The sequence below is a fragment of the Aquarana catesbeiana genome, linkage group LG10 (genome assembly GCF_042186555.1).
Source record: "Aquarana catesbeiana isolate 2022-GZ linkage group LG10, ASM4218655v1, whole genome shotgun sequence".
NCBI lineage: Eukaryota > Metazoa > Chordata > Amphibia > Anura > Ranidae > Aquarana > Aquarana catesbeiana.
The window spans coordinates 39,554,331-39,582,097 of record NC_133333.1 but is presented as its reverse complement, the minus strand read 5'-3'; the positions used below and the strand labels follow the sequence as shown (position 1 = coordinate 39,582,097).

General features: G+C 44.6%; 1 protein-coding gene across 1 annotated transcript in view; it reads right to left on the bottom strand.

Moving 5' to 3' along the window:
- Window positions 1–281: 281 nt before the first annotated feature.
- Window positions 282–27,767, bottom strand: part of PRR19 (proline rich 19) — a 45,426-nt gene continuing 17,940 nt past the window's right edge. The window contains exons 3-4 of the mRNA XM_073602037.1: window positions 4,826–4,980; window positions 282–2,550 (exon numbers count right to left, since the gene is read on the bottom strand). Coding sequence (XP_073458138.1) covers window positions 1,507–2,550; window positions 4,826–4,980 — 1,199 coding nt within the window. The 3' untranslated portion in view covers window positions 282–1,506. The remainder of the gene's footprint in view (window positions 2,551–4,825; window positions 4,981–27,767) is intronic.

Sequence of the window (27,767 nt, the reverse complement as noted above, 5' to 3'; positions counted from 1 at the left end):
ATTTGCTTTGGAAGAATAAATCATCTCTAACGTTGGGTGTCCTACTTGGACTTGTGGATGTTGCTGCATTATGTAAAACTATTAGAATAGTTTTTACATTTTAGAATGTGGTGCCTCAAGACTGTCCAAAAATTTTAAAGGGTGCCTCGAGATTGTCCATAATTTTTAAAGGGTGTCTTGACTGAAAAAGGGTTAAGAAACACTCAAATGTTAGATGATAAAAATTCCTGTAATAGCGATTGCATCTACTGAGTATATTTTGCTTGCACTGCTAAAATCAACACTCAACACTGCTTATCTTATGACAGTACGTGTGACTGAATCATGGATTGGGTGCAATACATTTATGAAAATTAGAAAAATTTTATTGAAGTTGTACAAATTAGTTCTTCAGAATACCCTCAAATTATACAGAAACAGGTCTGATGTCGCTTCCAGATGTAATGATTATTCTGGGAGTGGTGACCAAATCATATCTCCTGGTTTCCTCATCCAGCTGCCGAATTCTCTTGCATTCAGTTGTTTTGAAAAAAAATTGCATGCTATCTTTTTGACGTCATTTCTACAGTGCAACTCACAAAACAGCTCCCTCAGTACCATGTTATAATTGATTATCTTTGCTGTGAATGGATCTGCCCAATGCAGAACTGTAATGAGGGGCCTGTCAATTGGACCATGCAAACACTTATCTCAAGGGCCAATGTACCACAGCATAAAAGCAATCTGAAGCTACATAAGTGCTTTAGAGTATATCTAAAGCCAAGACTTTTTCTAGATGCAGATAAAGTGTAATTGGTAAAACCCCTGTCAGGTGTTTTTTTTTTTTTATTGCCCTCTACACTCCGATGGGTGATTTCCATTTTTTTTTTGTCCTGGAGACACAACAGGAAATAAGTGGAGATCTCTCTAAATTTAGAAGAAATTCCCCCTTAGACAGCTGTCACTGGAACCTATTCCCCCCCCCTATTTCTGTTTCTGTGACAACTGTAGAATTTTTTTGATTTCTAATAACTTTCTGTCCTGACCAAGACCATGACTTGGTTCTGCAAGACAGAGAATATTTGAGGTGTGGAAGAGGTAAATGTAAAGATGAAAGTATCGCCGCTACTCCCGACCAGCCCAGGTGAATAAATGATGAGGAACAGCCTCAGCCTACATGTCTCCACATCTACATGTCTTGTTGGAGACATGTAGGCCAAGGCTTGAGCCAATCGGGAGTAGCGGCAATTCTTTTCTCTTTACATTACCTAGCCCTCTGGATTGGTGTCAGGACAAGCCTGCATCCCATTTTCTGGGACACAGGATTATGCTTTCACCTCTACTTTTAGTGGCACCAAAAGCTGTTTGGATTTCCTTTCACTTTCTATCACCAGGACAGGGGTTGAGGGTGAAGCTTTTTAGTGGGGATGCAGACAGCAAAAATAACCTGACAGAAGTTCTAACCCATCCTCACTCCATGCAAGAATGAAAAGAAAGGCTTTGACTTTGGAAACTCTGAAGGTGCAGTTAGTAGAGTCTCATTCTTGGGTAGACCCAGGTCTCGGGGCTTAGTTTATCTGTTAGCTCACTTTGCAGTGATCTTGCATAGGAAAAATCAACAAAAGAATCTTCTGGCTCTACAGATGTTGGAGGCATTGCTATGGGCCTCTTTCTCCATTGACTGTACTGATGTGATGTTCTGTGTGGCCAATTGTCCCCATTGTGCCATCCTGTGTCATGATTACTCACCACACTAGTGGCTTCTCTCAGTGAAAACGGTGAACTCCATATGCTATAGTCACCAGATGTATTGCTGTTTCTCTGTTTTTGTGAAAAACTGGTGCAGAAAATGTCATGAGGTGGATCCATGTCTGTTCCCAAAGGTGAGAACAGATGTTGTTTGTTTCTCAACTCCAAAGAATCTTCCAGCTGGAATTTATTGGCTTTAGCTCCATGGTCCTCATAACAGATATTACGGTGGCTCGCAAAACGATTCTTAGATTTCGACTGGTGGGAGCTGATCCCTGCATAGCAAGCCTTGGATTCAAGTGGGGACACACCAAAGATTTTTGACTTTGGAGAATTGTGTACATTATGGCTAAAGATATTGTGTAAAACATCAAATGATGGATGGTTCTCTCTAGAAGGACTGGGCCTGAATCTTGGTTCTGATGTATTAGGCTGCTCTGAGAAGACATCTTGTAGAGGCTGTCCATGTAACCACCCTTGGGTAACCAGTCTTTGATTTGCATGGCGCTTGATGTTTTTCTGGTTAGTATTATGTGTGTATATCAAATCATCATGGGCTGACGCCCATCTTACTTGAGGGCTACCAACATTTACTGGCACACTGTGTTTTGATCTGTGCATATTTTTTCTACAGCAACCTAAAGTATCTCTGTCTTGCTTGCCTAGTCTGAAACCCTCACTTGGTAACTGAACAGTAACTTGATGTCGAGAGTTATCAGCTAATATAGGATGGTGTCGAAGAGAATGTTCATATCCGGACTCAGATCTTAGAGGCTGATGGAGCTCTGGACCGAGTATCTGCTGACAGCTTTCTGGTCTGACCTATATATGATAAATGACAAACATCAGCAACACTTAACAAATAGCTAATCACATCAAGTAACAGAACAGTAACAGAAGAATTATATTATGGAATTATTAGGTTACAGGGCTCAGAACCAGAGTTCTATGGGATCTCACTGGTATGCAGACACATCAGGTTATCCTCAGAATAATATCTGGGTTTACACTGTTGTGATGTGTTAACGCATGATGAGGCATATTATAACACACATTAATTCAGCCTTTCTCAACCTTTTCAACACAGTGGAACCCTTAAAATAACTTTACAGTCACAGGGAACCCCTGCTAATAACAACTATTATCTACAACTCATAATACAATAATGTGATAGTCAGTGGGAAGAATGTGCTTTACACTTGTGGTCATTGGGAAGAATTTCCCCCTTGCAGATAACTATGGTGTTAGTGGGAATTTATCTGAGATGCAGAAATTGCTCATTTCTCAAGGAACCCCTAGCAATCTCTGGAGGAACCCTAGTTGAGAAACCCTGCCTTAATGAGTGTTGTGTTATGGAAGCTCATTCATTTGATGGTGCATATACTTTTTTTTGGCAAAGTAGTGCACCACAATACATGTCTTTTGGCAAGATGTATTGGGGTGTCATTAAGAATTATTGGCACTGTAGTGCACCAACTTTCAAAATGTGTTTTTCCATGCGTTGTGTTAACCACAATGCAACAGTGTGAACCCAACCTAAAAGTACACTTTCAAACGTGAAAATGTGGTACTTAAAGAGAGTTTGTTACTGAAATTGCGGCAAGTATAACATGCCACCACCTAGCAGTAGCTACACTTACATGTAGCAGCTAACAAAACCCACCTGTCATGGCTAAACCTCAGGCTGTGCTGACAGGCAAAGCTGCGGCACTTCTTGATAATACTCAAACTTGTCCATCCCTTCCTACCACCTATTTGCCAGTGAGGCTGCCCATCATAGTAATGGGCCAATAAAAATGTTTTAGGGGATGGGATTAGCAGAAGGCTCTGATATTATTTGGAATTGTCAAAGCTTTGCCCATCTGAACAGGCAAGCACTGTGATAAGGATGTTTGGGAGACTGCTACAGGTTTGTGCACCTCTAGGTACCTGCAGCAGTTTGCCCCCTTTAATCCCAGTGAAAGATCCTCTTTAAACCAGCTTTGGAAATGTAACTTAAGAGCAGAAAGGCTCTGATTCCTATTCTGGCCTTCATTTTCCCTCACCTGACTGCCCCGCCAGCTACATCTCTCTAGCTGCAGGCACCCTCCATTTGTAAATGGCTCCAGGCCTGTAAAAAAGCAGACTGTATTCCCAGATTCCGTGCATTGCTATCTATGGCACTCAAGGTGGAAGGCTGCTCAGCACAGAATAACAAGAAACTGTGCAACCATCCAGAAGCACTCTGAAAAGGCTACTGAATCTACCTGCAACTGATTCTATAAATAACAGAATAAAAATAAACTAAGAAGACCTTCTGGCTTAGCACATCTACAAGGATGTTGCTAATGCATTAGCAATTCACTGATTTAAGGACAATTCCACCCAAAATATGTGTGTACTTGTCTTGTGTGTGCAACAGGGGTGTAACTATAGGGATCATAATTGCCACCTGGCCTCATGCTCCAGTGGGCCCATTTGGTTCCCCCTATACACCTAGATAGGAGGGGCAGCAGGGGCAGCATATAGAGGAACCAATGCCCTCCATTTTCCGCCTGCGGCAGGGGAAAGGAAGAGAGGAAGGCTTTTGGTTGCTGCAGGAGGAAAATGGAGGGCATTGGTTCCCCTATATGCTGCCCCTTTTATCCAGGTATACAGGGTAGCCACGCGGCCCCCCCCCTGGAGCCCTCTGGGGCTCCTAAAAAAGCTGTTAAAAATATTTAAAAGTAAAATTGTAAAAAAAAAATAGTAAAAAATAAATAAATAAAATAGCAAAAACAAAGAATTACTGACAACAGTGGCAGAACTACCAGGGTCACAAAGGTCTCACTTGCGACCAGACCCTGGCGTTTCACCCCCATGGGGGGACCAAAGACAGCAGGAAGGGGCTCACTGTGGGACTGTAATAAAGGGCCCCGAGACGGGAGTAAGGGCCATAGGCTCTGAGGGAAGAACCCCGGACTCAGAAGGAAGGGCCCCGGCTAGGAGTCAGGGGGGCTCTTCAATTATCTCGTGCAGCGGGGCCCTGAAGGTTCTAGTTACACCTCTGGTGCGCAGCAGTGGTTGGATTCAGTTGACCTCCACTTATCCCATCCTACATGTTCTTCTACATACTCACCATCTTTGTAAGTGTGTAGCTGTTGCTGTCTCTGGGGAAAGGCATGAAGTGGACTGGGGTTGACTGCATGTGACCTTGTGGCCTCCAGGTAGTTTTCCTGACACTCGTCCCTCCTTCACTGGCATGTCTCCATACAGATATTAAAGAAGTATCAGCTGCAAATCCATTAGAAAATAAAATTAGACAACCCTTAGCAATTAAATGCACTTTATCTGTAAATCTTTTACCCTAGCTCTACAATTGGTATACATGGTCACTTGCAAATGTAGAGAGAAAAATCCAAAAAAGGGGGTAATCTTCTGCTAACACTTCACAGTGAGATCCACACCACCACTGTGTTTGGGATAAGCACTTACTAGAAGGCAACTTTTTTGGCTTTTTCCCTCTACATTTGCATGTGGTTCCTGATTTTAGCTGGGACTTTCCTTTGGACTGGAAATACTTATATTTATATTAATTTATATACTCATCCACAACAATTGTGTGTCACTTTTATTGTTTGCACCTTGTGCACAATTTTTGTGCAGTATTTTTGATGGTTTCATAGTACTATTAGCAAAGTGCTATGAGCATCATGCATGTTTGCATAATTACATGGTTTAATTCAATTTTATTTTGATATAGATTAGCGCAACACTCATATTTATTATTATAAATCATATATCAGGATATTACGCGAGTGTCTTTTTTTCTTTTGGTATATTGCCCGAAGCGTCTGATCTTTTAAAACATGGTCGCTTAGGCCCCTTTCACACAACCGTTGCGATCAGGTCTGCCTATTCTGTTTTTGAGGTGGACCAGATCAGACAGTCTGTTCACCCTAAGACCGGCGGGTGTAAGTGGACTTGTGTCCACCCGCCTACCTCCAATCCGGTCTGCAAAAAAAAGAAATGGAAGGGGATCTCTCCTCCGTCTAGGTGGATCAGAGGACAGTTGGGTGTAAACAGACAGTTAAGTCCATAGAGCAGAGCAGGGTTCGTCTGTGTCTGCTCTGCAAAAACGGAGCGGACATGGACCTGTTCACCGGACAGATCCCCTGCTGATCAAAAGAAGTCCGCATTGAGTGAAAGGGGCCTTATAGTGCTTACTGACTATGTCAGGGGTTTCCTAAAGTGGTAGTAAAGTCTTTTAATTACTTGTAACTACAGGTAAGCCTATAATAAGGCTCATCTGTAGGTTCGGTGAATAGCTCCTAGACTTGCACCAATTAGGAGATATTCACCGTCGCATGCATTTTGAAGGGACGGCACACCCGGTTTCCCTTCAGAGCTCCGTGCTGCGGTCCGTGACACCCGCGCGCATGTGCGGGAGTGACGTCATCGCGGCTTGGCCAATAAGACGGCTGGAGCATGTAAACCCGGAAAAAAGACCTGGTGAAGACAGAAACCCTGTTAGTGGTGACAACACACCACTAGAGGGTTTCGTTCTAAGGTAAGCATTTTATAATGTGCTAGTATGTGATGCATACTAGCACCTTATGCCATTGTTTTGCAGGTTTTTTAAAAAAAAAATTTAAATGGGTGTGGTTTACTACCACTTTAACAGTTTTACAAGTTCAGACCCCAATGGATTGTTCAATATGTCCCCATACTCCCTGTCAAAGACAGCTCTTGATCCTCACTAATGTTCAGTAGTCTGTGTTCACATAATTATAACATTTGTTTTGTGTGTTTTTTCTGGATTTTTGGACGATATTCTATCTCTATCATTTAAAATACACCTATGATAAAAAATTATAAATCCTTCATTATTTTGTAAGTGGGCAAACTTACAAAATCTGCAGGGGATCAAATAATTATTTTCCCCACTGTAACCATGTAAGACTGAAGGGAAGGCTGGAGTTCAGCTTCAACTTAGGAGAGCTTTTTCCCCGTACATTTTATTGTTGAGAACATAAGAGAAAAAGAATGTTTGCATAATGTTTGTTAATGTAACATTAAGATCAAGTGGTTTTTGCTTAGAAAGAAATTAGCTTAATGGCGACATTTTCAAAGGTTTAAGTTCATTAAAATTCGGAATGACATTATGTGGGTGTTTGACTCTCAAGCCACATACACAAACATAACCCAGAGAACCCAGCATATTTGTTGGCACTGTGAGGTTAATGGAGGCTGGAGATATTTTTGTTAATTTAGCTACTTATCATTTACTGCGGCAGTGCAGCACGGCCAGGCAGGATCACATACATGTATGTCATCCTGGTCCCCGGCTGCTTTGAGTGACTAGGGGATCATGTGATCGCTACGTGATCACATGATTGCAATGTCAACAAAGCTGTTATGAATAATTATTCCCTTCCCGCCGAGCATACGCAGATGTGCGTACTCTGCTTTCTGGGGTTATACCGGGATAATGCCCGTAGCTGCAGGCATCATCCCGGTATTGTTTTTTAGAGCCGGCGATCGGCTTTCCAGCTATAACAACCGATGCGGCTAAAAGCCGGCTGTTTTACCAGAGGGATGCCCCTCCCGCCGCTCTTACCGGGCCTCCCGTCCCCAGCTGGGGACGAACTGGAACGAAGCCGTGAGTGGCTTTATTCCAGCCTCCTAATAGTAAACACGGAAGCGACGTCATGACGTCACTTCCTGTTTACTCGGCTGCCAATGGCGGCAGTTTTAAAAATATACACAGTATTCAGAATCGCCGAAAACGGTGATCTGAATACTTTGAAGTGCAAAGGAGGGATTGGGGGCACTAACTGACACTTTTCACACTGTGGGAACCAGTGACACTAATACAGTGGCCAGTGCTAAAAATATACAGTACATTGTACAAATGACACTGGCTGGAAAGGGGTTAAACATCCAGGACAATCAAAGGATTAAATGTGTGCCTAGCCAGTGTTTTGGTGTACTGTGTGCTGCTTTTACTTAGGGAAGTGATGTCCTGCTTTGCAGGGACACAGAATCCATCCCTTCCCCCTGTCAGAATGAAGGCCTGCCTTGTTTACATGGGCAAATCTCTGTTCTTTGTCTCTGTCCAACGATCGGTGGTTGTCGGCAGACATCCAGCGCCCGACACTCGCAGATCGGCTTCTGCTGTGAGTAATCACAGCAGAAGCGGCTTGTGGGCGGAGCATATATACATGATTTCACACAGGAGTGCCACCCTGTAGCAGTACAGTATATCTGCTATGGGGAAGTCAATAATTGGTTAAAGTGTTTGAAAAGATTGAAAATATGACTGTCCAAGGGGAATTAGACCATAATATCAAAAATATTGAGGCTGACGTTTGGTAACTCGAATCCTCAACTCCCTCCACATATTTTTTATGGGATTAAGGTCTGGAGACTGGCTAGGCCACTCCAGGACTATAATGTGCTTCTTCTTGAGCCACTCCTTTGTTGCCTTGGCTGTGTGTTTGGGTCATTGTCATGCTGGAATACCCATCCACGACCCTTTCTCAATGCCCTGGCTGAGGGAAGGAGGTTCTCACCCAAGATTTGATGGTTCATGGCCCCGTCCATTGTCCCTTTGATGCTGTGAAGTTGTCCTGTCCCCTTAGCAGAAAAACACCCCCAAAGCATAATGTTTTCACCTCCATGTATGACGGTGGGGATGGTGTTCTTGGGGTCATAGGCAGTAATCCTCCTCCTCCAAACACGGCGAGTTGAGTTGATGCCAAAGAGCTTAAAGCCTAACTCCAGGAAATTTGAAGATTCTCCGTTGCAGTAGGGCTATGCCCACACTGTAAGGGTTAACAACTTGTTTGTTCTAGCGGAGAGTAAAAGCACTTTTATCCAACCAATCCTCTACTCCCCAGCAGACAGTCTTCCTTCATGCTCTGGTGGTGGGCTGCCCTCACATCCCATATAGGCCTATGGATCCTGCATCAGTCTACATGATGTCAGGACGTTGGAAGCATGAGGGAGAAAACGCTGCAGGGGCTGGTCTAGCGGCGTGGAGGATCAGGTCAGTAAATCTTCTTTTCTATGCCTGCTAGACCTAAATGAGAAGGTAACCCCTACAGTGTGGGCACAGCCCTACTACAAGGGAGAATTGTTTTCCTGGAGTTGGGCTTTAGGAAGTTATAGGATTTTATGAAATATACTTATTATTAAAACAGAAGTAAACTCACCGATTATCACTGGTGCCACCATCTGCTTCTGGTCACTTTCTGGCTTTGGGATCTTCCACCATCTTGATTGGCCAGACCAGAATAACTGAGCATACACACAGGAGTTCATTCTTTCCAGCGCCAAGGTGTGCCAAGAATTTATACTGAGCTGCCCATGCACAGCTCAGTGTACATTCCAAAAAAAATGATTGGGAACAGTCAGATAAGCTTGTTTTATTGCTGAAGAGACATAACATGTCTCTTGTGCAATAGGGAGCTTGCCTGCTCGTAATTTGTTTATTCTTCAGTTACCTTCTGCTATAAAACCACTAAAACACACCGTGCTAATAAACCATCCGCTGTCACCAACATCACAGCCAGTACCAGGACAGAGCTGTCCAGCAACCAGGGCAAGGATCCAGAACTGCACCCCCCTTACCCCACTATTAATACATACCGTAGAGTAGTGTCCATTTTGTGCCCCTTTACTTCACTGCGACGAGGGCAACTGCCCCTCCTGCCCACCCCTGATCACAGCATTCTACTATACCGCCTCTACATATATGTATATTCATATTCTATCAATTTTTCAGGAGAACTAAATTGTAAATGTATTAAAAAGTTGTCAAATGGAGTCCCACATATAGAAATACATTTATTGAATAAAATTGTCCTTGTAAATATCACAATATTGTAGGTGTTTTTCGTAATTCTAATATAATCTAACAAATAAATGCAATTTTTGAGTCAAGTTGTCCTTGACGATATCACATTATTGTACCGGTATGCATTTTATAAAAGTACACGGACACAATAACTGGCATTATTGTATTGGTGTCAAGAAGGGCAGCAAAGAAGCCACTTCTCTACAGGAAAAACATCAGGAACAGACTGATATTCTGCAAAAAGTACAGGGATTAGACTGCTGAGGGCTGGGATGAAGTCATTTTCTCTGATGAATCCCCTTTATGATTGTTTGGGGCATCCAGAAAAAAACCTTGCCCCGAGAAGAAAGGTAGAACACTACCATCAGTCCTGTGTCATGCCAACAGTAAAGCATCCTGGCACCATTCATGTGTGGGGTTGCTTCTCAGCCAAGGAAGTGGGGGAAGAACACAGCCATGAATAAAGAATGGTACAAAAACATCCTCCGAGAGCATCTTCTCCCAACCATCCAAGAACAGTTTGGTCAGGAACAATGCCTTTTCCAGCATGATGGAGCATCTTGCCATAAGGCAAAATTGATCACTAAGTGGCTTGGGGAACAAAACATGGACATTTTGGGTCCATGCCCAGGAATCTCCCCAGATCTTATCCCATTGAGAACTTGTGGTCAATCAACAAGAGACAGGGGAACAAAAAAAACCCCACAAATTCTGACAAAATCCAAGCATTGATTATACAAGAATGGGCCGCCATCAGTCAGGATGTGGCCCAGAAGTTGATTGACAGCATGCCAGGGGGAATTGCAGAGGTCTTGAAAAAGAAAGGTCAACACTGCAAATATTGACTCTTTGCATAAACTTCATGTAATTCTCAAAAAAAAAGCCTTTGACACTTATGAAATGCTTGTAATTATACTTCAGTATACCATAGTAACATCTGACAAAAAGATCCAAAAATACTGAAACAGCAGACTTTGTGAAAAAACTTTTGGCCACGGCTGTACACACTATAGAAGGATATGCTTTGTTCATATTTCATGTCTGAGGTTTACAACCACTTTAAGTCACACTGTATGTGGCATACTGTATATCCCAACAAAGTATATGTGAACTAATATGCAATGCCCAGCCAGAGTGTAGAGTTTATATCACATTGTCCTTCTTCAATCACCATAATGGTATAGATTAGGGGTCCCCACACTTTTTAAATAATGAACCAGATTACTGCCGTTTAGACTTTAGGGGGGTTGAACTGTGACCAATGGAAGTAAAAAATGCCCTGTGTCAGTGGGAATTAATATATCTCAGGCTTGGTTGTCAGTGGGAGTAAAAAAATCACATACTGCCTGTGGTCATTAGGAGGGGGAACAGTGCCTCATTATTGGTATTGAGGGTAGGGTGCCAATTGTTGGTGTCAGTGGGAAGAATAGTGACCATTATTAGTCAGAAGGAGGAATAGGGCACCATAGTTAGCATCAGTTCAAAGAATAGTGCCCCATTGTTGGTTTCAGTGGAAGGAATAGAGCACCATCATTAGTATCAGTTGGAAGAATAGTGCCCCAGCATTGGTACCAGTGGGAGGAATAGTGCACCATCGCTGGTATCAGTTGGAGGAATAATACCCCATTGTTGTATCAGTTGGAGGAATAGTACTCCATCGTTGGTATCAGTTGGAGGAATAGTACCCCATTGTTAGTATCAGTTGGAGTAGAAGTACCCCATTGTTGGTATCAGTGCCAGGAATAGTGCCCCATTATTAGTGTCAGTGGGAGGAATAGTGCCTCATTGTTGGAGTCAGTGGAAGCAATGGTCCCTTATTGTGGATGTCAGTGGAAGGAATGGTGCCTCATCGTTGGTGTCCATGGAAGAAATGGTGCTTTATCTTTGGTGTTAGTGGGGGAAATTGTGCCTTGTATCATTGGGAGGAATGGTGTCCCAAGGGCATAAAGGAAAGCAAAGAGTCCCAGCTTGGAGACCACTGGTCTTGATCAATCAGTCGAGTTGTGGAAATGAAGTGCTCATGGTTGGGATCCACGTGGTTCCAGTGGTGACTGTGAGACAAACGACTGCACATCCTTGACGCATTCCACCTTCTCTCTTTAAAGGGGTTGTAAAGGTTCAGGGTTTTAAAAAACAAACAAAAAACAAACATGTCATACTTACCTCCGCTGTGTAGTTAGTTTTGCACAGAGTGGCCCGATCCTCCTCTTCTGGGGTCCCTCAGTGGCGCTCCTGGCTCCTCCTCTTCTCGAGTGCCCCGTCAGAGAAGCGCTCTCCTTCGTGGACAATGGTGCGGGCACGCTCCAATGTCCTGCTTCTGCGTCTATTCACACAGAAAGCAGGACTCGGCCCCGCCCCCCGGTGCCTGTGTCATTGGATTTGATTGACAGCAGTGGGAGCCAATGGCTGCGCTGCTATCAATCTATCCAATCAGGACACGAGATACCGGCCGGAGCTGGTGTGCTCGTTCCCATCGTGGGAAACACCGGACTCAGGTAAGCATAACGGGGGGCGCTCGGGGGGGGCTGCTGAGTGAGAAAAGGTTTTTCACCTTAATGCATAGAATGCATTAAAGCGGAGCTCCACCCAAAAATGGAACTTCCGCTTTAAGGGAAGGTGACCCCCTGACATGCCACATTTGGCATGTCATTTTTTTTTGGGGGGGGAGCGGAAACCCTCTTTTTAGAGGGTTCCAGCTCCCACTTCTTCCCGGGCACCGTGGCACCGGAAGTTCACCTCTCCCCCTTCCCTCTCGGCAATCATCTGGAACACGTCACAGGTCCCAGATGATTGCCTGGCCAGTCACAGCGCGTAGCGCATCTCGCGCATGCGCAGTGCCTGCCCGACTGTGAAGCCACAGCCCGACGCCCACAGTTACAACACCGGCGCCACAGAGAGGAGGGGGAGACGAGCGGGGCTTCGTTCCCCCGCTTCGCTGGACCCTGGGACAGGTAAGTGTCCGATTATTAAAATACTGCAGCTGCTGACTCTTGATTTTTTTTTTTTAGTCGGAACTCCGCTTTAAGGTGAAAAAACACAAGGGTTTACAACCCCTTTAAAGACTATCAAGCCTAAACTTTTCTCTTTTTATTAGCTTTGAAACAGTAGGAAATGATTAGAACTAGGGTTGCACCGATTCTAGTATCGGTATCGATACCGAGTATTTGCACAAGTATCGGTACTCGTGCAAATGCACCAATACCTGAAACTGATACTTTCAGGCTCGGTTCTTTGAGCTGTCAGTGGGTCTCCCGTTGACAGCTGAAGTGTTAGACCCCTTTCACAATGTGCTGCCCCAGGCGTCAGTGGTAAAGCGGCGCTATTTTTAGCGCCGCTTTTCCATCGTTTTAGCGGCGCTATTCGGCCGATATCTGGGCAGTTTTAACCCCCGCTAGCAGCCGAAAAGGGGTTAAATACTCCCGCAAAATGCTGCTGCTGCTTGCAGGACTTTTTCTGACGCCCTGCCAGCGCAGCGCCCCAGTGTGAAAGCACTCGGGCCTTCACACTGGGTTTGCAGCTGAGGCTTTTTTCAGGTGCTTTACAGGTGCTATTTTTAGCACTAAAGCGCTTGAAAAATGCCTCCAGTGTGAAAGGGGTCTTAAAGAAGTCCGGTAATTGGAGCTGTCAAAAAAAAAGCAGCCAGCAATGTTTATTAACAACATTGCTCAGCAGCTGAAACACTGTTTCTTTTTGAATCTTTCTGTTTCGTCATCTGCAGATCAAAGGGATGAACAAATGTTCCTCTGTTTAACCCCTTATAATCCCTTAATTTACTCTAATCAGCCTTAATTAACTCCCTATTCTCCTCCATTTAATCATTTTCCTGCTTTTTTTTTATTCACGTCTATTTTATAAACGATAAACAATTAAAACTTTTTTTTTGTTAGTGAATATTTTTACACACACACACACATATATATAGATATATTAACCTATATTTACACATTTCACATTGAAAAAGCGCAAAATTTATTTCATTTGTAAATAACTTTTCAATGCTCTGTACCGTTGCCGACAGCTGAAGTGAAAACAAAACAGTTGCGGTAGGTATCGGTAATTGGTATCGGCGAGTACTAAAAAACAAAAATTATCGGTACTCGTACTCATAAAAAAAATGGTATCGGTGCATCCCTAATTAGAACCCTTGTTAGGTTCAAACCACACCACACACACCTTCTGTAGACCCCTCTGTAGGGGTGGGTGGGTGCATAGCAACATGGTGACACTGTGTAAATCCAAAATGAAAGCCAGCACTCTAACTTGATATGCAATGTGACTGGTCACTGGAGTCCCATATCAGCAAAAAACACTTATCGAAAAAAACCCAAGGGTTAACGCTGCGCTCAAACTAAATATAGAGTGAAATAATATTGAAAAATAAATGAAGCAGCCAGCACCAAAAAGTCTAATGCAAAAACTCCAGTACAAATGTGAAAAAGATGCGGCGCTAAAATCATAAAGAAATTAACGAAAGTGAAATCAAGTAAAAGCAAGGTAATGGTGAAAAAACTCTCATCAAAGAAAACTAAGGTGAATACCGCACAAAAATTAATAATAAAATCAAACTAGAAAAAAGTATAGGTGAAAAGACTCTCACCAAGAAAGATTAAGGCGGATACAGCACAAAATAAGATGATAAGATATAAAAATAAATGAAATTATTAATATAATAAGTGATAAACCATAATAAATAGGCAAAATCAGATACAAGAATCAATTGTTAAATAAATAATTCAAAACAAATTATGAACACCAGCAATCAAAAAAAAAAAAAAAAAAAATGAAAATAAAAATATATAAAAAGTCCATTCCTGGTTAAAATCAGTGCAAAAACAAAAAATCCATATAAAAAAGTCCGTAGAAGGGGTGAACATAATCCAAAAGGTAGGTGTATGAAACCAGATCCTAATTCCAAAATAGCACACCCGAGTGAGTATAGAGGCTCCTTACCAGCTGCAGGTGACCACCATGGGTGGTCTCACCAGGCACAGGGAATGATAAGGTCTCCCAGGAACCTATAACGGCATCTGTAAAGGCAGCTAAGTCCGTGGCATGTACAAAAACGTATTTCTCAACATGTTTCGCTAAAGTATATAGCTTCTTCAGGAGCTTCGTAATTGTCCGTGTACAGCGTATTCACTGAGAGGACAGATGGTAGGGTCCTTCCACCATGACTGCCTGGGAGTCCATATGATCACCCATCCAAAATGACAAGTCCGATTGGACCCGATGGTCACAGACCTTTTTTTTCCCCTTTTTTATAAGTGATCACATTCCCTCTGTTCTCAGCTGCATAACAGTTCGCGGAGGAGAAACGACAGTACGCTGAGCTTCCCAGTGGGTATTTTTGTGCTTCTATAGAACTCCAGTAAACGTTCACAACATAACATAACATGGACTCTTTATTATTTGAGGTGGAAAGGTGAGCTAACCCCCTCTATGTATTCATATCGTATTTGCCCAAAAGTTCTGTTTTAATCATGGTTCTATGTCATGATGGAATTGAGATGCAGAGAAGACGGGCTTTTGTGATATTTCAGGCCCGCTCCTGTCAGGCTGCCAAACCCCTCACATTTAGAGACTCTGTAAGTCGGCCTGCTTTGAGCCTCGGCACTTTTGGAAGCTATACAGCGGAGTGACCTAATTTCTACAAGGCGCCGTATCAGACAGAAGATTGTCCTAGCTGCCGCTGGATCATTAGGCAAAAAACTGCTTATCTTCCCGTGTGCAAACATTAATATTAACATATTGCTAAGGGGACAGACTTATGTAAATCCACACACACGGCTCATTGTCAGAGGAGCTTATTAGAAAACCAGCAGAATAAACTGGAAGAAGCAGAAGAAAGAGACACGGGGTCACTGACTGGAGCGAGGAATAGCGGAAAAAAAGACTTGAAGCGTTCAAACTTCTACTCTAATAATATCCAAATTAAATCACTACACCATGAAGAACAGAGAGGGCAGTAGTGAGTGACACAAACTTCTATCTGCGGTTTCTCCTAACGCCACCTTTAACCACTTGCCGACCACCCGCCGCAGTCGTCGCTTCACCCTGTGGCCACTAGGGGCGTGCGCTGCTCGCCCCCCGAGCCGATGCGAGTGCCTGGCTGTCACGATCACCGCCGGGCTCCCGCGATCGCGGCTGACACACGGAGAACTGGGATCTGTGTATGTAAACACAAAGTTTCCGGTTCTCTGAGGGGAGAAGAGACAGATCATCTGTTCATAGAGTATGAACAGTGATCTGTCATCTCCCCTACACAATCCCCCCCCCCTTCAGTTAGAATCACCTCCCAGGGAACACAATTAACCCCTTGATCATCCCCTAGTGTTAACCCCTTCCCTGCCAGTGACATTTTTACAGTAATCAGTGCATTTTTATAACACTGATCGCTGTATAAATGCCAATGGTCCCAAAAATGTGTCAAAATTGTCCAATGTGTCCGCCATAATGTCACAGTCCCGATAAAAATCGCAGATTGCCGCCATTACTAGTAAAAAAAACATTAATAATAAAAATGCCATAAAACTATCCCCTATTTTGTAGATGCTATAACTTTTGCGCAAACCAATCAATATACGCTATTGCAATTTTTTTTACCAAAAATATGTAGAAGAATACATATCGGCCTAAACTGAGGAAAAAAAAGTTTTTTTATATATTTTTGGGGGATATTTATTATAGCAAAAAGTAAAAAATATTGCGTTTATTTCAAAATTGTCACTCTTTTTTTTGTTTATAGCGCACAACATAAAACCGCAGAGGTGATCAAATACCACCAAAAGAAAGCTCTATTTGTGGGAAAAAAAGGACGTCAATTTTGTTTGGGTGCAATGTCACAGGACCGCGCAATTGTCAGTTAAAGCGACGCAGTGCTGAATCGCAAAAAGTGCTCTGGTCAGGAAAGGGGTAAAATCTTCCGGGGCTGAAGCGGTTAACAGACTCGTATTTCAGGTAGTAGGGGACATACTTCAAAATACACTGTCACCTTGCCCAAACAGGGCAAAGTGACAATGGGGGTTATTAACTAAAACTGGAGAGTACAAAATCTGGTATAACTCTGGATAGCAACCAATCAGCTTCCAGGTTTTATTGCCAAAGCTTAATTGAATAAGCTGAGGTTAGAAGCTGATTGGCTACCATTCACAGCTGCACCAGATTCTGAGTGCTCCAGTTTTAGTAAATATCCCCCCCCCCCCAATGGGAGTTATTTACTAAGACTGGAGAGTGCAAAATCTGGTGCAACGCTGCAAAGTACCCAATCAGCTTCCATGTTTTTTTGCCAAAGCTTAAAGTGATACTAAAGGTTTGTTTTAAAAAAACAAACATGTTATACTTACCTCCTCTGTGCAGGGGTAATGCACAGAGCGGCCCAGATCCTCCTCTTCTGGGGTCCCCCAGCAGCGCTCCTGGCTCCTCCTCTTCTTGGGTGCCCCCACGGAGAGCTGCATTCCATGGGGCACCCATGGGGGTGCGCTCTCGAGTCCTGCTACTACGTCCGTTGACACAGACATCAGGACTCGCCCCACCCCCCAGCTCACTGGATTTGATAGCACTGGGATCCAATGGTTCCTGCTGCTATCAATCTAGCCAATGAGCACCCGAGACAGCGGCTGGAGCTGCTGTGCTCGTTCACGTCGCTGGAAAGATCGGGTTCAGGTAAGTAAAAGGGGGGCTCTGGGGGGCTGCTGCAGCACGGAAGGTCTTTTACCTTAACCTTCCTGGCGGTATGATTATGTCAGATTTTTGCGTCTTAAAGCGGTACATTGTTTTGCATAGAAATTTGGCGTTTTATATTGTAGGCCTGTCATTCTTAGGAATAACTCACTGAAATCTGTCCAAACGAGAGTCTAGTAGACATCCCGGGTATGATAAAGTCTGAAACACGAAATCATAAATATAATATAATAAATAACTATCAATATTTATCAAAAATAATAATATAAAAATAATAAAATGTATTCAATAATGTAATCAAATCAAAAACACTGAAATTTGCTCAGTCGTAGAATTGTCGCTGTCGTCACTTCCCACGTTCCCTGCGAGCGTCGCGACGTGGGAAGGAATGACCCCCTTTGTGTCAGGTCTCTCTCTTCTCTCCCAACACCACAGGCCACACTTTAAACACTTATTCAAGTCAACAAGTAATTGCTTAACTTTCTAGATAAACTGTATACCCAGAGCCCTGAATATGTGTCTGCGGATCCGTATGGCACTAGTAGCTTCAGTCCTTTTGAAGAAAAGAGAAGGTTTGGTGTTTTCAGCTAGCCACTTTTGTTGGTGCACTTAAACTCCTGTATAACAGGCCCAAATAACACAACTGGCCCAGCTTAATCAATTGAAACAGGCAGGATGCTCCTCAGCAAGGTGAGAGGACAACGATGTCTGTATATAGTGTCCCAGAAATGGATAGCCTTATCCCTTATCCCTGTGGTACTACAAGTGTCAGCAAGATGACTACCAGCAACGATGTCTGTATACAGTGCTCATAATCCTCCTATGGTGCAGTGTCTCTGTTCCCTGAAGATGGGCAAAATGCCCTCTCCTGTGGTCAAGGACTAAATGAACATCCTGGAACTGCAGGCTTTCCCAGTGATCCGACTAGTCACCTCAAACTGGAACGCTTCACCGTCAGTGCAGGTGCGCCTTGATATGCACCTAGAATCCCCCCTCTCTCAGGCTGGACGTCCCGGCGGTGGAGGCCTTAATCACGTGGGGAGATCATCTGAGAGACAGCATCTTTCACTGCTTCATGGTCACTCAGAATCTCCTCAGATAAGCAAAGTGGAGTCAGAGCCGGTGCTACCACTAGGCAAACTAGGCGGCCGCCTAGGGTGCACTGCTGCCTAGGGCGTCCGGCCGCTGTTCTCCCTGGCGTTATGTAAGTTTTTGGTGCTGTATTATAAATGTATTATAAATAGAAAGCTATGGGGCCATTTTAGATAGAGACTAAACATTCCAGAATCCTTTGCATCAGCTGCTTGTTAAAGCCCCATCAATTAGTTCCTGTAACTGCTTCCTTCTTCCTCCTGCCAATAGGAACACAGGGAGGAACAGAATAGTCTGTGTGTGTCAGCTCACATTACAATAGATTCAGTGAGTCAGTGAAACAGGGAGAAGGAGGGGGTTTAAAAAGCCCATGTGGACATGACAGGAAGCTCTCTCCCTCTTTCAGGCTGGAAAGCCTGTGTACATCGCGGTGGGTAGCTTGGTGGGGTCGCAGGAGAACCAAGACGCCTGCTACACTAGTATGACAAGGAGAGGTCATGGAGGAGAGGATTGATAAGGTGGTGGTGGAGGTTGATGATGCAGGAATCCAGGGTCATTGCTAGTATAACAGGGAAGGGTCATGGGGGGACGAGGGTTGATATGGTGGTGGTGGAGGTTAATGATGCAGGAATCCAGGGTCATTGCTAGTATGACAAGGAGATGTCATGGAGGAGAGGATTGATAAGGTGGTGGTGGAGGTTGATGAGGCAAGTATCCAGGGTTATTGCTAGTATAACAGGGAAGGGTCATGGGGGCAGACGATTGATAAGGTGGCAGTGGAGGTTGATGATGCAGGAATCCAAGGTCATTGCTAGTATGACAAGGAGAGGTCATGGAGGGAGAGGGTTGATATGGTGGTGGTGGAGGTTAATGATGCAGGAATCCAGGGTCATTGCTAATATGACAAGGAGAGGTCATGGAGGAGAGGATTGATAAGTTGGTGGTGGAGGTTGATGATGCAGGAATCCAGGGTCATTGCTAGTATAACAGGGAAGGGTCATGGGGGCAGAGGATTGATAAGGTGGCGGTGGAGGTTGATGATGCAGGAATCTAAGGTCATTGCTAGTATGACAAGGAGAGGTCATGGAGGGAGAGGGTTGATGTGGTGGTGGAGGTTGATAATGAAGGAATCCAGGGTCATTGCTAGTATAACAGGGAAGGGTCATGGGGGGACGAGGGTTGATATGGTGGTGGTGGAGGTTAATGATGCAGGAATCCAGGGTCATTGCTAGTATGACAAGGAGAGGTCATGGAGGAGAGGATTGATAAGGTGGTGGTGGAGGTTGATGAGGCAAGTATCCAGGGTCATTGCTAGTATAACAGGGAAGGGTCATGGGGGCAGACGATTGATAAGGTGGCAGTGGAGGTTGATAATGCAGGAATCCAAGGTCATTGCTAGTATGACAAGGAGAGGTCATGGAGGGAGAGGGTTGATATGGTGGTGGTGGAGGTTGATGATGCAGGAATCTAAGGTCATTGCTAGTATGACAAGGAGAGGTCATGGAGGGAGAGGGTTGATATGGAGGTGGTGGAGGTTGATAATGAAGGAATCCAGGGTCATTGCTAATATGACAAGGAGAGGTCATGGAGGAGAGGATTGATAAGTTGGTGGTGGAGGTTGATGATGCAGGAATCCAGGGTCATTGCTAGTATAACAGGGAAGGGTCATGGGGGGACGAGGGTTGATATGGTGGTGGTGGAGGTTAATGATGCAGGAATCCAGGGTCATTGCTAGTATGACAAGGAGAGGTCATGGAGGAGAGGATTGATAAGGTGGTGGTGGAGGTTGATGAGGCAAGTATCCAGGGTCATTGCTAGTATAACAGGGAAGGGTCATGGAGGCAGAGGATTGATAAGGTGGCGGTGGAGGTTGATGATGCAGGAATCTAAGGTCATTGCTAGTATGACAAGGAGAGGTCATGGAGGGAGAGGGTTGATGTGGTAGTGGAGGTTGATAATGAAGGAATCCAGGGTCATTGCTAGTATGACAAGGAGGAGAGGATTGATAAGGTGGTGGTGGAGGTTGATGAGGCAAGAATCCAGGATCATTGCTAGTTTGAGGAAGGGTCATGGGGGGAGAGGGTTGATTTGGTGGTGGTAGTGGAGGATGATGATACAAGAATCCAGGGTCACTGCTAGTATGACAGGGAAGGGTCATGGAGGAGAGGTTTGATAGGGTGGTGGTGGAGGCTGATGGTGCAGGAATCCAGGGTCATCGCTAGTGTAACAGGGAATAGCCATGGGGAGACGGTTGACAGGGTGCTGGAAAGGAAAGTTGGTGAGGACAATGTCACACTATAGCAAAGGATTATGCCAATGTTGGTTCTCTTTTCCCAACACAGGCCTACTAAAGTGTCTTTATATGTATTTTCTTGCCTGTGCAGAAGTTTTTAAAATATTGCATAGTGAGGAGCGACATCTAGTGGTCACCTATTTCTAAGTCAGAATTATAATGCTGTAAGTGATAATATGTATCTTACTTTAGGTTCTTGTTCACATTAGCAGATGCTTTAGAACAGTGTTTTTCAACCTTCTTTTCAGTCACAGCGTCCTTGAAAAGTATTTTCAGCCTCAAGGCACCCCAGGCTAAGGATTGGTTCAACATTAAAAAGTGTGTACATGAACATCTATAAACATCTTGCTCCTCTAGCAAGCAGTTTCCATGATGAAAAAAACAAGTCCAAAGGGAAATGGAGCGAGGGTGAGAAAAGTCCAAAAAAATCCTGCGGCTCCTTCAAGAATCAGGGATGGATCTCCATGCACAAACAAGAAAAACACAGACTGGAGGTAGTCGAACTGTATAGCAAACCATTTAACCACAAAATTGATGTCCTTGTTTTACCACAAACAGAGCTTTCTTTTGGTGGTATTTGATCACCTCTGCAGTTTTTATTTTTTGCGCTATAAACAAAAAAAGACCGACAATTTTTGAAAAAAAAAAACAAACATATTTTTTATTTCCTGATATAAAACACACCCAATAACAAAAAATGTAAAAAATCAAATTTCTTCATCAGTTTAGGCCAACTTGTATTCTGCTACATATTTTTGGTAAAAAAAAAACCAAAAAGCATATATTGATTGGTTTGCGCAAAAGTTATAGTGCCTTCAAAATAGGGGATAGATTTATGGCACTTTTAGTATTTATTTATTTTTTACTAGTAATTGCGGTGATCTGCGATTTTTCTTTACTTTGACAGATTTGACAGACTGCTGGACCTGCTCCCCCGCTGGCCAATCGGCGCGAGCGCGCCCACAGATCACTGTGTACGAGCCCGACGTACACCTACGGCGATTTGCGCAGCCAAGCCAACCTGCTGCCGTATAACTTCGGCGGCTGGTCGGCAAGTGGTTAAAGTGATTGTAAGGTCTCATTTTTTTTTGTAATGGTTTTGCACAGGGAAGCTCCGATCCTCCTCTTCTGGGGTCCCTCGCTGGCTCTCCTGGCCCCTCCCTCCTGTTGCGTGCCCCCACAGCAAGCAGTTTGCTATGTGGGCACCCGAGCCGAGTCACAGCTACCTGTATCTATTCTGACCATCTCCTCCTGTACCACGTCTGCTAGAGGTGCACCAATTGGAAATTTTTCCAATACTAATTAGCAATGCGTTTGAGTTAAAGTAAGAGATTGCAGACATGATAGAAGAGATGGTCAGAGGACGATACAAGAGATAGTCAGAGACTGCAGACTGCATTTTTCTTGAGCTTTTCTTGCACTAAAAGTGCCAATAATGGCCAACAATAAATGCATATTAATTTAAATTGACGGTAGTAATTAAAAGTGGAATATAATACAATTATATGAAAAAAATATTAACTTTTTTTACCGGTTCCCGACCGGCTCGCATACATATACTGTGGCACAATGGCACCGCTGCATACAAATGACAGGTACGGGGTTCCTTTAAGAGCCGCCAGAGGGCGTGCGCGCCTGCTGCACGGTGGGGGACCCGATGCGTGTGGCCGGCAGTCGCGATCACGTGCACGAGCGCCAGCACAGGGATTTGTGTGTGTAAACACACAAATCCCTGTGCTGTCAGAGGAGAGGAAACACATTGTTTGTTCCTAGTAAGTAGGAACAGCGAAATGTCTCCTCTCCTACTCCTAGTCCTATCCCCATACAGTTAGAACACACCGAGAGAACACACATTTAACCCCTTGATCGCCCCCTAGTGTTAACCCCTTGCCTACCAGTGTCATTTACACAGTAATCAGCGCATTTTTATAGCTCTGATCGCTGTATAAATGTCAATGGTCCCAAAAATGTGTCAAAAGTGTTTGATCTGTCCGCCGCATACCGTTAAAAATCGCAGATAACTGCCATTACTAGTAAAAAATAATTGCGTAAACGAATCAATGTACGCTTATTGCGATTTTCTTTTTACCAAAAATATGTAGAAGAATATATATTGGCCTAAACTGATGTAGAAATTTGTTTTTTAAAAACATTTTTGAGGACAATGGCTCAAAAGTGATATGGTCCAGAAATATTTAGACAGAATAAAGGTGGATAAAGCACCTGGACCTGATGGCATCTGCCCACAGATCCGAAAAGAATTGAGCTCTGTAATTTCAAAGTCATTGTATGTAATTTTTAGGGACTCATTAATGATGGGAATAGTACCACTGGATTGGCGCAGGGCGAACGTGGTGCCTATATTTAAAAAGGGATCAAAGTCTTTACCAAGTAACTATAGACCTGTTAGTTTAACTTCTATAGTCGGGAAGATACTGGAGCGTTTAATAAAAGACCACATAGACGAGTTCTTGTTGGAAAAAAACATTTTAAGCAACAGACAGCATGGATTCATGAAAGGCAGAAGTTGTCAGACAAACCTGATTTCTTTTTATGAGGAGGCAAGTAAAACCTTGGACAGAGGGGTGGCTGTGGACATGATATACTTGGATTTTGCAAAAGCGTTCGACACAGTTCCCCACATGCGGCTCATGTGTAAGGTAAAGTCTACAGGCTTGGAAATATCAGTTTGTAAATGGATAGAAAACTGGCTAAAAGACAGAATTCAGAGAGTAGTGGTTAATGATTCTTACTCTGAATGGTCTAAGGTTATCAGTGGTGTAACCCAAGGTTCAGTGCTGGGATCCTTATTTTTTAATATCTTTATAAATGATATTGGGTCTGCATAGTTGTCAACATTGCACAAAAAAATAGTGGGACACTTTTTTGGCTGTAGGCAGAGCCGTAGAATAATTAGGAGGTGGGGTATGCGTTTGTAGGCGTGGCATAGCAAAAAAATGAAAACTGCGGTGCGCGAAGCGCGTCGCGGCGAAAAAAATGGGCGCGGTTTGAAATAGTGGGCGCGGCTTAAATGGGTGTGGCTCAAAGGGGGTGTGGTTAGAGTCTGAGATGAATGAGGGATGGAGAGGGAAAGGGAGAGAGAGGAATGGAGGGACAGCAGGCCCAGATCCTACATAACAATAGAAATACATGTATTCTAGAAAGTTTAACAATCAGCAGATAAAGATACTCCAAACACCTGGTGTTAGCGCTTCAATCATCCCGGCACCATGATTGTTATGGTGTCAGGATGATTGAAGTGCATTATTTCTATTATTACATTGTAATATAAAATGAAATCATTCAACTCACCATAATGCCGAATCAGTGGGATCCCTGAGCATGTCACTAGCCACGTCGCCTGCCACCAGCAGAGTCCTTCCTTGCATCAGGTGCCCCCAGCAGAGTCTGTCCTTGCAAGGTGTCCCCAGCAGAGTCCGTCCTTGCATCAGGTGCCACCAGTAGAGTCAGTCTTTACACCAGTGTTCCCAGCCTCAATCCATAAATCAGTGTCCCAGGCAGAGCCATAGTTACCCCCCCCTGTACATAGTTTCTCCACTCCCCCTAGTTACCCCCCTGTACATAGTTACCCCCCTGTGCATAGTTACCCCCCCTGTACATAGTATCCCCCCTGTACATAGTTCCCCCCACTGTACATAGTAACCTCTCCTGTACATAGTTAACCCCCCCATCCTGTAAATAGTTAACCCCCTCCTGTAAATAGTTAACCCCCACTCCTGTATATAGTTAACCCTCCCCTCTCCAGTACATGGTTAACCCTCCCCCCTCCTGTACATAGTTAACCCTCCTCCCTCCTGTATATAGTTAACCCTCCTCCCTCCTGTATATAGTTAACCCCCCTCCTGTATATAGTTAACCCTCCCTCTCCTGCATATAGGTAACCCTCTCCCTCCTGTATATAGGTAACCCTCCCCCTCCTGTATATAGTTAACCCCCCTCCTCCTGTATATAGCTAACCCCCCCTCCTCCTGTATATAGCTAACCTCTCCCTCCTGTATATAGTTAACCCCCTCCTCCTGTATATAGCTAACCCCCTCCTCCTGTATATAGCTAACCCCCCTCCTGTATATAGTTACCCCCCTCCTCCTGTATATAGATAACCCCTCTCCTGTACATTAAAGTTAAATTGCTGCAGAGACAAGAGCCAGTGGCGTCACTACAGCTGGTGTCACCCGATGTGGAAAAAAATTGGTGTCACCCCCCCTCCACCAACTATGGTCCCCCTTCAGTACAGACCCCCCCCCCCTCAGTAAAGACCCCCCTCCACTAAGTACAGACCGCCCCTCCAGCAGTACAGATCCTCCTCCCTCAGTACAGACCCCCCCACTAAGTACAGACCCCTTCCATCAGTTTAGACCCCCTCAGTGTAGACCCCCCTCATCAGTATAGACCCCCTCAGTACAGACCCCTCTCCCTCAATACAGACCCCCCTCAGTGCGGTCCCCCCATCTATCAGTATAGACCCCCTCAGTGCAGAACCCCCTCCATCAGTGCAGACCCCTCAGTGCAGACCCCTCCTCCATCAGTGCAGACCCCCCCTCTATCAGTGCAGGTCCCCCTCAGTGCAGACCCCCCCTCTATCAGCTCAGACCCCCCTCTATAAGTGCAGACCCCCCCTCTATCAGTGCAGACCCCCTCTATTAGTGCAGACCCCCTCTATTAGTGCAGACCCCCCCATCAGTGCAGACCCCCCACAGTGCAGACCCCCCCTCTATCAGTGCAGCCCCCCCTCTATCAGTGCAGACCCCCCTCTATTAGAGCAGACCCCCCCTCTATTAGTGCAGAACCCCCTCAGTGCAGACCCCCCTATCAGTGCAGACCCTCCCCTCTATTAGTGCAGAACCCCCTCAGTGCAGCCCCCCCCCCTCAGTGCAGACCCCCCCTCTATCAGTGAAGACCCCCCTCTATTAGTGCAGAACCCCCTCAGTGCAGCCCCCTCCCCTCATTAGTGCAGGCCCCCTCAGTGCAGACCACCCCCTCCATCAGTGTCAGTGCAGACCCCCATAACGCCCCTCAGCACACGACCAGGAACTCCAGGAGCGGCCGGTGTTCTGACGAAAAGTGTCCCCCCATCGGATGGCGTCCGCTCCGTACTGTGCAGGCGCCGATAGACACCGGCGCCGTGTGTTCAGTGGAGAGGGGAGGGGCCGATCCGTGCAGCTAAAGAAGCCGATTGATTGGCTGCACGGATCGAGCCCCCTTCCTCTCTCCACTGAACACAAGGGGGAAGATCTAGCGGCGGCGCTGGCGGCCATTTTGCTGGAGCCAGCTGCTCCAAAATTTAAAAAAAAAATTCCTGATTTTCCCGATGAAAATCCAGATTCGGGACAGCCTCCGATCGGGACGAGGGTCCCAAAAATCGGGATTGTCCTGGGAAAATTTTTGGCAACTATGGGTCTGGGATCAAAAGTAACAATTCTGTCTTTGCAGATGACACTAAGCTATGCAGTGGAATAACGTCCTTACAGGATGTCTCCAATTTACAAGCCAACCTCAATGCAGTCTAATTGGGCGACTATGTAGCAGATGAGTTATGCACTTGGGGTCTAAGAATATGCATGCATCATACATACTAGGGGGAGTACAACTGGGGGAATCCATAGTGGAGAAGGATCTGGGGGTTTTGGTAGATCATAAGCTCAATAATAGCATGCAATGCCAAGCTGCGGTTTCCAAAGCGAGCAATATAATTTTGCCCCTGTTCAAATCATTAGTAAGACCTCATCTGGAATATGCAGTTCAGTTTTGGGCATCAGTTCTCAAAAAGGATATCAGGGGAACTGGAGAAAGTGCAGAGAAGTGCAACCAAACTGATAAGAGGCATGGGGGAGCTCAGCTATGAGGAAAGATTAGAGGAACTGAATTTATTCACTCTTGAGAAGAGGAGATTAAGGGGGAATATGATCAACATGTTCAAATATATAAGGGGTCCATATAGTGAACTTGATGTTGAGTTATTCCCTTTACAGTCAACACTGAGGACAAGGGGGCACTCTTTACGTCTAGAGGAAAAGAGATTTCATCTCCAAATAAGGAAAGGTTTCTTCACAGTAAGAGCTGTGAAAATGTGGAATAGACTCCCTCCAGAGGTGGTTCTGGCCAGGTCAGTAGATTGCTTTAAGAAAGGTCTGGATACTTTCCTTAGACCCCTTTCACACCAAGGGCGTTTTGCAGGCGCTATAGCGTTAAAAATAGCGCCTGCAATCCGCCCTCAAACAGCTGCTTCATTGTTTCCAGTGTGAAAGCCTGAGGGCTTTTACACCGGAGCGGTGCGCTGGCAGGACGTCAGGAAAAGTCCTGCCAGCAACTTCTTTGGGCGGTGAAGGAGCGGTGTGTTTACCGCTCCTCCACCGCTGCTCCCCATTGAAATCAATGGGGCATCACTTGGATACTGCCGGCAAAACGCTGCTAATGCGGCGCATTGCGGGCGGTTTTAACCCTTTCTCGGCCGCTAGCGGGGGTAAAAGCTAGCTAGCGGCCAAAATGCGCCGCAAATCCGACGATAAAACAGCGCTAAGAATAGCGCCGTTTTACCGCCGACGCTATAGGCGGCTCGGTGTGAAAGGGGTCTAAATGTACAGAATATAACTGGGTACTAACATTTATAGGTAAAGTTGATCCAGGGAAAATCCGATTGCCTCTTGGGGGATCAGGAAGAAATTTTTTCCCCTGCTGTAGCAAATTGGGGCATGCTCTGCTGGGTATTTTTGCTTTCCTCTGGATCAACTGTGGGTATAAAATTGGGTATATTGGATTGTACGATATTTTTTATTTTATTGAATTATTGTTTTTAAGGTTGAACTGGATGGACTTGTGTCTTTTTTCAACCTGACTAACTATGTAATTTATTATAGCAAAAAGTAAAAAATAGTTTTTTTTCAAAATTGTCACTCTTTTTTTGTGTATAGCGCAAAAAATAAAAACTGCAGAGGTGATCAAATAGTACCAAAAGAAAGCTCTATTTGTGGGAAAAAAAGGACGCAAATTTTGTTTGGGTACAGCATTGCATGACCGCACAATTACCAGTTAAAGCGACGCAGTGCCAAATTGTAAAAAGTGCTCTGGTCAGGAAGGGGGTGAAACCTTCCAGGGCTGAAGTGGTTAAAACTGTTATTTTTGGTTTTCTGCAAAGTG